This window comes from Sinocyclocheilus rhinocerous, unplaced genomic scaffold (genome assembly GCF_001515625.1).
Source record: "Sinocyclocheilus rhinocerous isolate Xijiao unplaced genomic scaffold, SAMN03320098_v1.1 scaffold254, whole genome shotgun sequence".
Taxonomy (NCBI): Eukaryota; Metazoa; Chordata; class Actinopteri; order Cypriniformes; family Cyprinidae; genus Sinocyclocheilus; species Sinocyclocheilus rhinocerous.
In genome coordinates this window covers 1,941,894-1,953,749 of record NW_015628690.1, presented here as the reverse complement: position 1 = coordinate 1,953,749, position 11,856 = coordinate 1,941,894, and the positions used below count along the sequence as shown (strand labels likewise).

General features: G+C 33.7%; 1 protein-coding gene and 1 gene segment (V, D, J or C); both read right to left on the bottom strand.

Annotated features, from left to right (window-relative positions):
• Positions 1 to 2,443: 2,443 nt before the first annotated feature.
• Positions 2,444 to 4,492, bottom strand: LOC107738232 (uncharacterized). Its single transcript, XM_016549958.1, has 3 exons — positions 4,430 to 4,492; positions 3,761 to 4,130; positions 2,444 to 2,735 (listed from the first exon to the last, which is right to left on the bottom strand). Exons 1-3 carry the CDS (start codon positions 4,467 to 4,469, stop codon positions 2,444 to 2,446), a joined length of 702 nt encoding a protein of 233 aa, XP_016405444.1. The 5' UTR covers positions 4,470 to 4,492.
• A 2,156-nt stretch (positions 4,493 to 6,648) lies between these two features.
• LOC107738267 (T-cell receptor alpha chain V region CTL-L17-like) lies at positions 6,649 to 7,085 on the bottom strand (the record flags this gene model as incomplete). The annotated part of the segment is given in 2 exon segments: positions 6,649 to 6,944; positions 7,046 to 7,085. Coding segments are annotated over 2 exon segments (336 nt in total), but the record flags the coding sequence as incomplete, so codon positions are not given.
• Between the last annotated feature and the right edge of the window lie 4,771 nt (positions 7,086 to 11,856).

Here is an 11,856-nt window from a genome sequence, read left to right as displayed (position 1 = left end):
GAGGATCTTGATAGAAATGTAGTGGAGTGAAAAGTACAATATTTGTCTTTCAAATGTAGTGAAGTTAAAGTCATAAGTTTCCAGAAAAAATAATACGCAAGTAAAGTACAGATACTCAAAAAGTGTACTTAAGTACAATACTCAAGTAAATGTACTTAGTTACTGTCCGCCTCTGCTGGCAACCCTTCAACAATGTTACCGCTGCTATTAATACTGAAGTCCTCTGGTTTCATTTTACAGTAAATACAGTCGATAACTGAGGCACAATGAGTGATGAGTTGCGTTTGAAGGAAAGCAAAAAGTGCAGCTTTCTGATATGAAAGACATCAAAGTACCTGGATGAGCGGTGTGTTATTTGCTGTTGCTAATGACTAAAATTGTTATTGGGGAATAACACACCTTGGAATGTTGTGACTGACCAACAAGAACCCAGCCGTGTAATAATTTAAATTAAATTCAGTTGTAACATATTCTGACATAATTCACAAACTGTAACTAATGTCAGATCAATGTCAGAATACATAAGAATTAAAATTGGGAATCAGGACATACTGGACATATTTAGTTTGCACTGTATGAAGAATTTGACTTATCACTGGAAAACTTTCTTTAAGAGATGTGTGATGTACTGTGATGTACTGTAAGGAAGTAGGGAATTATTCTGCTATATTTTGTTTCCTTTTCGTTACCCTTTCAGTAACCATAAACAGATGTTTCCACAAGTTTAATAATATTGTGTGAATTATAGATTGTGGGTTTGATGTGACTTGCCATCAAAGTGAAAAATAAATTTGAGTTTTTGTACGGCTTCACGCAGACTTTGTATCACTGGGCTGCTACTCTTAGAGCACAATAATAGAGAGCTGAATCTGACAGAGTTACACCAGTAATAGTGAGTTCAGTGGATGTTTGTGATTTAGTCACACGAAACCTTCCACTACTTGATTGTGCAGAATATATTAAATATTGAAGCTCTTTGTTAGGATACTGTCTGTACCAATACAAATATGCATAACCACTGCTTGTATATGAACAGCTGAGGGCCACAGTCTCATCTTCCTTTATGACAACAGCATCTTTGTTTGGCCAAATCTGGTCCGCAGTCATCACACCTAAAATAAATTTTAAAAAATAATTTTAAAAAATAATAAAAAAAATAAATCTCAAATGATCTCATTAATACCACTGTAATAAAAATAAATTAATCAATTATACCTGAAATCGTAATTAAAATCAGAAACAGGTGTTTTTCCATGTTGACTAGGTCAGATCAGGTGTGTATTAATGTTCTCTGTGCTCTGAGCTGTAGATCTGTGTTACTGTGAGTCTCTGCAGTTTCACACTCAAACACACTGGAACTTCCTGCTTTCTGTGTGATGATACCATCTACTGCTTCTCATGTGTTTGCCCCGCCATTGGTTAAAGCCTTTGCAACTGAAGAAAAGTATAGATTATTTATTAAGCAGATGATTTTGAAGATAAATACAAAACATGAACAATTAATGAACCAATAATATTAACAGTGACATTATACATTTTGTATTATGATAATAGTTACCACAGTCAATGTCACAAATATCATTAGTGACCTGAAAAATATTTCTGAATCTTAAATGTTTTATTTATTTAGTGTCATAAATTTTCTTGTTTTAAATATTTCAAAGTGTAAGTTTGTTCCAGATTTAAAATAGATTTTGAATCCAATAATCAGGTCCTCACTGCATATGCTTATGTGTTAGTTAAATGTTCACTGAAGAGCTAATCTTGGGGTGTTTTTGTTTGTTGTGATGCTTTGAGGTTCATGCGATTGATTCAAGTTTAGAAGCAGTTCATTCCAACTACATTGAGTGTGAAAATTGCTGTAAGAGGTTGTATCTTTCTGTGATTTTACCACAAAATTAGGAGTTTTGAATGTGCTTACCACATGACATAATTAGATTCTTCTGTGTATTTGCATCTTTATCTACTTTGATTTGTTTCATCAGATTTCTGTTGGCCAAAAAAAGTTAACAGTGCTTTAAATGAATGAATTCATTGGAGTACTTTGAAAGATCATTCTAATTCTAGAAACCATTTACCCCAAAATTACAATATTTATTCATTAGTTTATAATAGTAATGTCCTATAGTATTTACAGTATTTTGGTATCATATTATGGTATCATAAGAGATGTATCATAATAGCTGTGACAGTATACAGACACAATCTATAATAAATACATAATAATTAATAATAATAAATAAAATAGCTGAAATTTAATGTTTTTTTATTTATTTCTACATTTTTAACATATCTGGAAACTATTTCTTATCACATTTAGACAGATGTTTCCACATAATTTATTAGTTTCTGTGTATAACAGACTGTGGTTTTGATGTGGTTCAGTTTCAAAGTGAAAAATGAATTTGAGTTTTTGTACAGCTTGTACAGCAGTGGCTTTGTATCACTGGGCTCCAACTCTTAGAGCACAATAATAGAGAGCTGAATCTGACAGAGTTACACCAGTAATAGTGAGTTCAGTGGATGATTCTGATGTAGTCGACTGAAAGCGAAGTTCAGAAGGGGTCCCAGTACCACTCCATGAACGAGCATATTTCCATATTAAATACTGAGGTTCTTTATTAAGATACTGTCTGTACCAGTAAAGTGTAACATAGCTTCTGCTTGTATCATATGAGCAGCTCAGTGTCAGACTCTCCTTCTGTACTGCCAAATCTGGTCTCCAGCCGTCACACCTGCAAACATAAACATAATATTTTGCTTACATTTTAAAGCACATGTGGGTTGAATTCAGTCACATTACACTATTTTCATTAGCATTGGCATCAAAGAGTATTTTACCTGAAGTCATGATTACAATCAGAACCAGCTGTCTGTCCATGTTTACTAAGTCAGATCAGTTCTGTTGATGCTGTGTTCTGTGTTGTAGGTTGTGATGATGATTGTGATGCTCTGAGTTTCTGCAGTTACTCAGGATCTGAGTCATACAGTCACTCAGGAACTTCCTGCTCTCTGTTGATGATCCTGTTTGGCAGTTTAGTAAAAAAAATAAAAAATAATAATAATATAATATACAAACAAAACTAAATATTTAAGAGTGGCAAATAATCTCACCAAGAACAATTGTGAATATTGATAGAACCCCAACCAGACTCGTTTTTTGTTGTTATTTTATATACAATTAAAGAGGTAGAGCAACAGATGTGTAAAAGAGATATCTGTTAATTAAATAGAAAAGGAGGAGCTAATGATCCTGGAATGAGGCTTGAAAATATGAATATATGGTGTAATTCGCCATCTTATGGTTACCCAAAAGCATTTCAAATGAAGTTTAATTTTCAAAGTAGGAAAAAAAAGAAAATACTATTTCTTTCCTTATTTGCATATTTTATTTTATTTTATATTAGCTTTATTGTTTTCAGAGCAGCAGAGATGATCATATCCACATGGTTTTATTGAGTGTAGTGACTTTTTAAGTGATTTACATCCAAGTGTACACTTCGAATAAATAGTGTTAGTAATATTAAATGAAGTTCCAAATGTAGATTCTTGAGCAGCCTAATCATTCAGACCGTTCAAACGTCATTACGAACCTATGTAAGCAGCTCTCATTGGACCGCCCCAGCATCAATTCTTCCGGCATCCCTCCACCTCCCCTTCTCCTCCTCTATTTCTGTTATACTCCCTCTAGGTGGTACCCCAAATACACTTATAATCTATGTATATTACAAGTAGATTTATGGAAAGAAATTGTTTGTACACCTTCATCTGTGTCAGGTTTTTGTACAGTGTTCTTGTGTTTCCTGTCACTGTGGGCGTCAGAGCGCAGTAGTACAGAGCAGAGTCTGATACAGCAGCAGAGGAGAAGATCAGATCCACACGTTTGATTTCTTTTGTGGCTTGTTTTTCTTTTCTGAGTTTAGTAGAGAACCTGGGATCTACATCAGATGTCTTAGTGTCTTTCACACTCTCTATTATAAGCACAAGAAATTGACGAGCTGATCCGGGATACTGACGGTACCATTGAAGTGATTGTGCAGAGGAATAACTGCAGGATAAAGTAACAGTTGAACCCACTGCAGCAGATTTCTCAGTGCTGTCTGCTGTGATTTCATCTCCAAAACTCACACCTGGAAAGTGCAAAATAATAACTTTTCAAATAGTGTTTGAATTTGATTGATTACAATGATCAATTATTTGAAATTATACACATACAATAAATAAAAATACTATATATACAGGTAAATTTTAATGCTATATTGTCATTATAGTAAAAAAAAAATACATTTAGGATGCAATATTTTATGTTTCAATTAAATAAAAATAATTTAGCATTTAAGATGAGAAAATTATTTATGACGATATAAAATGTGTATATCCTTAACATTAGAAATACAAATGCATGCAATACATAAACAAATACACTTACATGTCAAGGCAGAGAGCAGAATGACTGAATGAAGTATCATTGTATATGTGTGTGTCACTACAGCAGGACTGAGCTTTGTGACAGTCAAGAAAATGTAACAAGATCATCTCAAATGGATGTGCCAAACTCCTCCTCTTTCATCCTTTTTCATTTTTTAACGGCAAAAAATTATTGTCAAATCTACACATTCTAAACCCAGCCATTACATATTTAGTAATGGGTAAATTTTTTTAAATTATATGTTAATATATATTATATAAAATTATATGTTATTGTAGTGGTAGTCTATCAGGATCAATTTATACGCCTAATGAATCAATCCCTAGGGATTATGTATGGACAACCATTCCAGTACTATTTATTTACAGGGTTTTTGTACAGTGTTCTTGTGTTTCCTGTCACTGTGGGCCTCAGAGCACAGTAGTACAGAGCAGAGTCAGACACACGCACATCCTTGATCATCAGTGGGACTGTTTTTGATGTTGAATTCAGTGTTGCAGAAAATCTCTTCTTAAAATCAGGCTCAGTAGTTCCCTCACCAAAAGTTAATTTATTTAGAATAAATGTTGTTGATCTGTTTGGTAGCTGTTGGTACCAGAAGAGGTATGGGTCTGTATCAGTGGTAATATATTTACACCATACAATAACTTGAGCTCCTTCACTCACAGTCATTTCTCCTGAAGACTGTTCAACCCTGTCCTGTCCCGAAGACACTGGAAAAATAGACAGAAAAAGTAAATCACTAGCATGAATTATTAGGAAGGTAAGTGTAAACATTTAGTAACCTATATTTAAGTAAACCCTTTTGCTGTAAAAGTATGCAGAAACAAAAATGTGCTTACCATCACAATATACTATGAAGCACAGAGAAATCAAAGCCCATCTAAACATAGTTGATGTGTGAGGTAAAAGAACAGAAAATTCACTCAACTCTGCTTTCAAAAACTTTGTGCTCATCTCACAGAGCTCTTCTTTAAATCATGTCACATTATATACTCATACTGACTCCTTGTGGATCAAGTTTGAAAATGCTAAACATGATGCAAACCCTGAACAATTCTTTATAAATGTAAGATTGGTATAAATAGTGTTTTTGAACAAATGCTTAATTACCACTATATTTATGTTATGTTTCTGTATATTTTAAAGCTATTTGCTCACTTATTTTAGTAATAACTGAATAAAGTAACTGAATAAATGCATCTAAAGTACACTGTAAAAAAAATTCCGTAAAATTTACGGTAGAAAACCGGCAGCTGTGGTTGCCGGAATTTTACCGTAAAAAATACGGTAGCAACGTTTTAGGTTTTACAGTTGTAACTTAAATTTACAGTTAAATAACGTAATTTCATTAACTGATAAAATGTTATTATATACCAACCTATTGAAGTACTAAAATCTGTTTTGTACCTTTGTAATACACTGATAACCACCAAATGCAGATGGTGATGAGAAAGTCACATGATGAACCAAAGCCCATCACAAGCAGCTTTTAAATAATAACATATATAGAAGGTGCACAGTGTCATTCACACAAACACCAAACACCATCATGGTAACACACATGAAACTGAAATAATGCAATAAACATTAACTGAACAACATTAGGTGTAACGCACAACGCTAATATACAAAACTGATAAGAAAAAACTAAGAAGAAACATAGTTATTTCAACAAAAAAACATCAAATTTGAAATGTAATGCAGGGAATTCTGGGAATGTCAATTTACGGTTATTCCCTGTAAATTATACGGTCTTTTTCACTTCCAAATACGGTATACTACCGTAAAATTAATGTCCAATACATGTAATGTCCAATACAGTTTTTCACCGTATATAGTACGGGAATTTACCGTTAACCATTTAACAGGATTTTACTGTAGCATTTTTACAGTCTTTTACCGTTAAATTCACGGTCATTTTTACAGTGTAGATTTTTATGATTTTATGAGTTTGATCTCTTTAAATATGGCTGTTTTATAAAATGTTATAAAGACCCAGAGAAGCATCTTTTAAGTCTTTGTTTTGAATCTTTGTATGTCTTCTTTTCTGTTATGACTTTTTTATGTTGAGAATGACAATCCATGTATACTGCTTTTTGCTGATTGAAAGAGTGTTCCCTGTTGTAACTAGCAGATATGGAGGTTGGTCATGTAGATGCAATGCTGTGTGTCAGGTTTTTGTACAGTGTTCTTGTGTTTCCTGTCACTGTGGGCTGCAGAGCACAGTAGTACAGAGCAGAGTCTGATATAGATGCTGAGGAGATCTCCAGATCCACAAGTTTTTCTTTGTCTTTGGTGACTTTGGCAGTGAATCTGGAATCTACATTAGACTCCTGAGCTTGTTTTGATCCGTCTGAGATGAGCACAATGAACTCAGGAGCTGATCCAGGATACTGACGGTACCAGTAGAGAGTTAATGCAGATAAATAACTGCAGGATAATTTAACACTTGAACCCTCGTCAGCAAACTCCTCTGTTTTGGTTGGTTTAATTTCATTTCCATATATTGTATCTGCAAAAGTATGGGAAATCTTTCATGAACTGGTATTAATATTGAATCTGTAGGTAATTTTGAATATTTAGTTTCAAAACACAAAACACTTCAATACTTACATGCAAAGGCAGAAATTAGAATGACAGAATGGAGCATCATTGTGTGTGATTCTTTTTCTCTCTCTAACAGACTTGAAGTTAAAGATCACATCAGGTATTAGTGCTTTAAACCCCACCTCTTCCAGAGAGCTCTTTGAGGGAGAAGATCAGATCTGTTTCAAACACCACTGGGTCATTTGATTACTATTCATATCCAATTTCCCCCCTTGTGATTACTTACTAACTCTGTCATATAAATCCTCAGAACACAACTAATAGAATGATCTATATTATTCCTCATACTTGGGTTGTTATAATACTAAAGCTCTCAATAATTTGATGACATTCACTATGCACAGCACTATGTAATTTATGTTTAAAAGATTTTTTTTTATTATTTGCTTGTTATTGTTGTGGGACAGAGGTAAATAGCATGTGGATTTGCACTTCATCATATAATTAAACACTTCCTCTGTTTTTGTGTGAGTGTTGAGTGTGTTTCAGTCACTGTGGGCCTCAGAGCACAGTAGTACACAGCAGAGTCAGACACACGCAGATTCTGGATTGTCAGTGGAACTGAATCTGATGACACTTCAGAGTCAAATCTCTCCTGGAACTGAGCGTCATTATCTTCACCTCCATATTTGTTTCTCCTCAGCATGTATTTAGGAAAGTCATTTTCTTTCTGAATGTACCAGAAAAGTTCTGGTTGTGGTGATGTTGTTTTATATTTGCATTGTAATGTTACTGATCTTCCTTCAAATTCAGCTATGTGTTGATTTGGCTGATCAACACGCTCTTCTCCATGACACTCTGTAAAGACAAAAAATCTAATAAAAAACTGTAAAAAAATCAAATTAACTTTTAATAAGGTTATAAAACTGTTTGAAGTAATCATGAAAATACATACTCCCCCACTTACCATGATAAACTGATGCAAAAATTAACAACTTCAACAACATAGGAGTTATCATTTTTACATGTGACTGAAACAGGAGAAAAACTAAATCATTAATTCAATCATTTGTTTCAGTAAGAAATAGGATGGTTCATGAGGAGGAGAGGTTAAATAGATAAGGGAAATTTTTTTTAAAAACTAAAAAAATATATATATATATATTAAGTGGTGTGTGTATACTGCCCTCTTCAGGATATTATTGCAAAAAGATTTTAGTGAGTGAGTTTTGTATTTATTATTCAGTAGCATATGACAGAGCAATATTTAACACCTTGTTCCCAATGTCAGCATTCAGTTATTGATAATCTTCAGTTATTTAGTGGTCAAAAAGTGGTTAATAAGCAATAAATGAATTATAACTACTGCATAAGTATAATTTAGTACAATATATCCCCTAAAAATACAAAATATTAAATAAAAACCATTATCAAACTAAAATATAGAATACCGTATCTATCTCATTGAAATGAAATAAATGAAAAGGTCATTTTTGACCGACACACACTTTGTTGTTGTGGACTGTTTTTTTTGTTAGTTTTTTTTTCATTAGCGGAAGCTTTAAGTCAACATAGCAACAGGTAAGATTAAAATAAACTCAAACTTTAACTGTAAAATCAATTTCATATTCATTTATATGTGGCTGACAGTGACTGTACATTATCCCATACATAGATCGAAAGGACTATGTGAAAAAGGTCCTCCTGAACATTTGTTGAGTCCACCAGTTTATGAAACACATTTGTGTAATACAGATGCAATACAGTGTATCAGGTTTTTGTACAGTGTTCTTGTGTTTCCTGTCACTGTGGGCTGCAGAGCACAGTAGTACAGAGCAGAGTCTGATACAGCAGAAGAGAAGATCTCCAGATCCACACGTTTGATTTCTTTTGAAGCTTTTGAATACAGACGAAGATCAGGCTCAGATTTACTTGAATATTCATTTACAAGAAGTAGGAATTCTGGTTTTGCTCCGACATACTGGCGATACCACTGGAGAGAGTTAACATTGCCACTGCTGGTGCTGTAATTACAAGACAGCGTCACATTTTTACCCTCAACAACATATTTTTCTGAAGACAATGGTTGTATTGTGTCAGCAAAAGACGTTTCTGTGGAAAAGAGAAGAGTCCCAATTAATCAAGCAGCACATTAGTATAATTTTTTCAAGTTTTTTCAGCTGTTTATTGATTTTTGTTGTTGTTGTTTTTCCATAATAAACATATTGATTAGATGAATATCTCTTACCCGTGAAAAGTTGAATTATCATCCAGGTAAAGACAAACATGATGTCTTCAGAGAGACAGTGATGGCAAAAACAGTATTTTGAACAACTGTTTGACTCTGTCTCACACTCTCAGCAGTGTAAATAAACTCCACCCACTGTTGGAGTGTTTAATTTCTAAAAATAGGAAATGAAATGTGTGAATGTGTGTACATTTAATGTTATTTTATTTTTAATAAGTAATTTATTATTAATATCAACATAAGAATGTATCAAGCGCATGTGGTTTTGCATTTGCTGAGGTAAATAAGTTGCTGAGGCTAATGGTCAAGCCAAGAATAGTGTAATTATGTAAACTAGGTTATAAAAATTTGTCATATTAGTAATATTTAATTAAAAAATACATGTAATACTAATTATGTCTTATCTTTTGAACCAGATTTGGTTTGGATGCAAACAAATGGTTTGGATGTTTTTCAAATGATATTGTTTTACTAAATTATTTTATTCTACCAATGCAGAATATTTTATAGATGAGTTTTAATACTGACCTACATATAATTGTCTTGAAAAAATGAAGAAGAAAAAAAGATTATTAAAATGTATTAATAAGAAGGTAGGAGAAGGTTGAAATTAAGTTGTGTGTTGCACTGAAGTAACAATGAAATGTGATACTCTGTACATATTGTTATTTTTTAAATTTAATTAATTAATTAATTTATTTTTTTGTTTTATAACACGCCTAATTTAGACTCACACAGGTGTGACCACATATTTTATTACATTAAGAGCTGCATAGATTGTGGTTTTCACTAGATATTTTCAAAGTGAAAAGAGCTTCAGGTTTTTGTACAACATGTCTCATGTTTTGTATCACTGGGCTACTCTTAGAGCACAATAATAGTGAGCTGAATCTGACAGACATACATCAGTGATAGTGAGTTCAGTGGATATTTGTGTTGTAGTCGAATGAAACCGATTATCAGAGGTGTCTTCATAACCACCTGATGACCTTGCATATTTATATAATAAGAATTGTGGTTCTCTGTTGTGATACTGTCTGCAGTAAAGACACACATAATCACTATTTGTACTATATGAGCAGCTCAGCTTGACAGTTTCTGTTTCTTTAGAAGTTTTTCTGTCCCTTTATCTGGCTCAATATTGTCTCCAGCCACCAGACCTGTCAACAATAAGCACATATGACCAAAATAGTAATAAACAAATAATACAAAATAAACTAAATAATATTGCAAATACAATGGACTTTTTTATGAAACCAGCAATCAGTCAATTAAATCATATAGCTTTTGGGGTTTTATGTTTTAAAACTGTTCAGTTTCATCAGCCGTTCAGCAAATAATAATAATAATAATAATTCATTACATTTATATAGCGCTTTTCTAGGCACTCAAAGCACTTTACATTGTCAGGGGGTATCTCCTCATCCACCACCAGTGTGCAGCATCCACCTGGATGATGCGACAGCAGCCATAGTGCGCCAGAACGCCCACCACACACAAGCTTATTGGTGGAGAGGAGACAGAGTGATGAAGCCAATCAGTAGATAAGGGGATGATTAGGAGGCCATGATGATCAGAGGCCAATGGGCAAATTTGGCCAGGATGCCGATAATGTACCTGTTCCCACAATGAGAATCAGTATAAAACATCTGTCCATGTTCAATCAGATCAGTTCAGTTCTCTGTTGAGTCTCTCAGTGCTCTGAGCTGTAAGTCACTGTCACTGCAGATCAGTCAGAAACACACACAGGAACTTCCTGCAACATACAGGCATGGCTTGCATATTGGACTGTTTAATTTCCCCACATTTGTCATGATCATGGAAATATCAACTGGTGAAAATATATTTGAAAAAATATTTTGCAGTTGTATAGTCTCGCTATTTTTATATATTATATCATTTGAAATATAGCATTATCTCCATGTGAATGTATGTGAACACTGCCATCGTGTGGCATAAATGATCCTGCCCCTTATATTGCACACGAGAATCATTTGAGATGTTTTGATGTTTGCCACATTTGACTGTTTTCTAAACAAGATTGTATCACAATATTGTAGGGATTTAATTCACTTACTTTTAGACTGTTCCTTTGTTTTTGATTGCTTTACCAATAGACTGATTAAATGAGTTGTCTACATTTGATTTAGGTAACTGCCTGAGATTTATTCACTGTTCCTGTTATTTCTCTGACTTATTATTGTAATGGGTAGTTACCACTTTCTCATTGTCTTTTTCTCTTTCTCTGTTTTCCTCTCCTCTCCCATTGTAACAGGTTTTTGTAGGAAACTGATGTGTTTCCTGTCACTGTGGGCGCCAAAGCACAGTAGTACAGAGCAGAGTCTGATACAGCAGCAGAGGAGATCTTCAGATCCACATGGATTTGTTCCCTTTTTTCAACTTTAACCGAAAATCTTGGATCTACATCAGACATCTCAGCTTTTTTTGCACTAGCGAAGGATAGTACAAGAAATTCAGGTTTTGATCTTTCATACTGACGGTACCAGTGGATATAATCTGTAGCTGCAGGTGAATGACTACAGGACAATATAACATTTGAACCCTCCTCATAAACGACATCGGTTTTGTTTAGTTTGATGCCATTTCCAAAGACAGCAGCTGAAAAAGA

Bases quoted from the DNA above. Each gene is read 5' to 3' on its own strand.
- LOC107738232 (XM_016549958.1), bottom strand. From the start codon at position 4,469: ATGATACTTCATTCAGTCATTCTGCTCTCTGCCTTGACAT. The intron at 4,131-4,429 runs GTAAGTGTATTT...TGCACTTTCCAG, and splicing joins TCTGCTCTCTGCCTTGACAT to GTGTGAGTTTTGGAGATGAA. The intron at 2,736-3,760 runs GTACAAACAATT...TTATGTTTGCAG, and splicing joins AACCTGACACAGATGAAGGT to GTGTGACGGCTGGAGACCAG.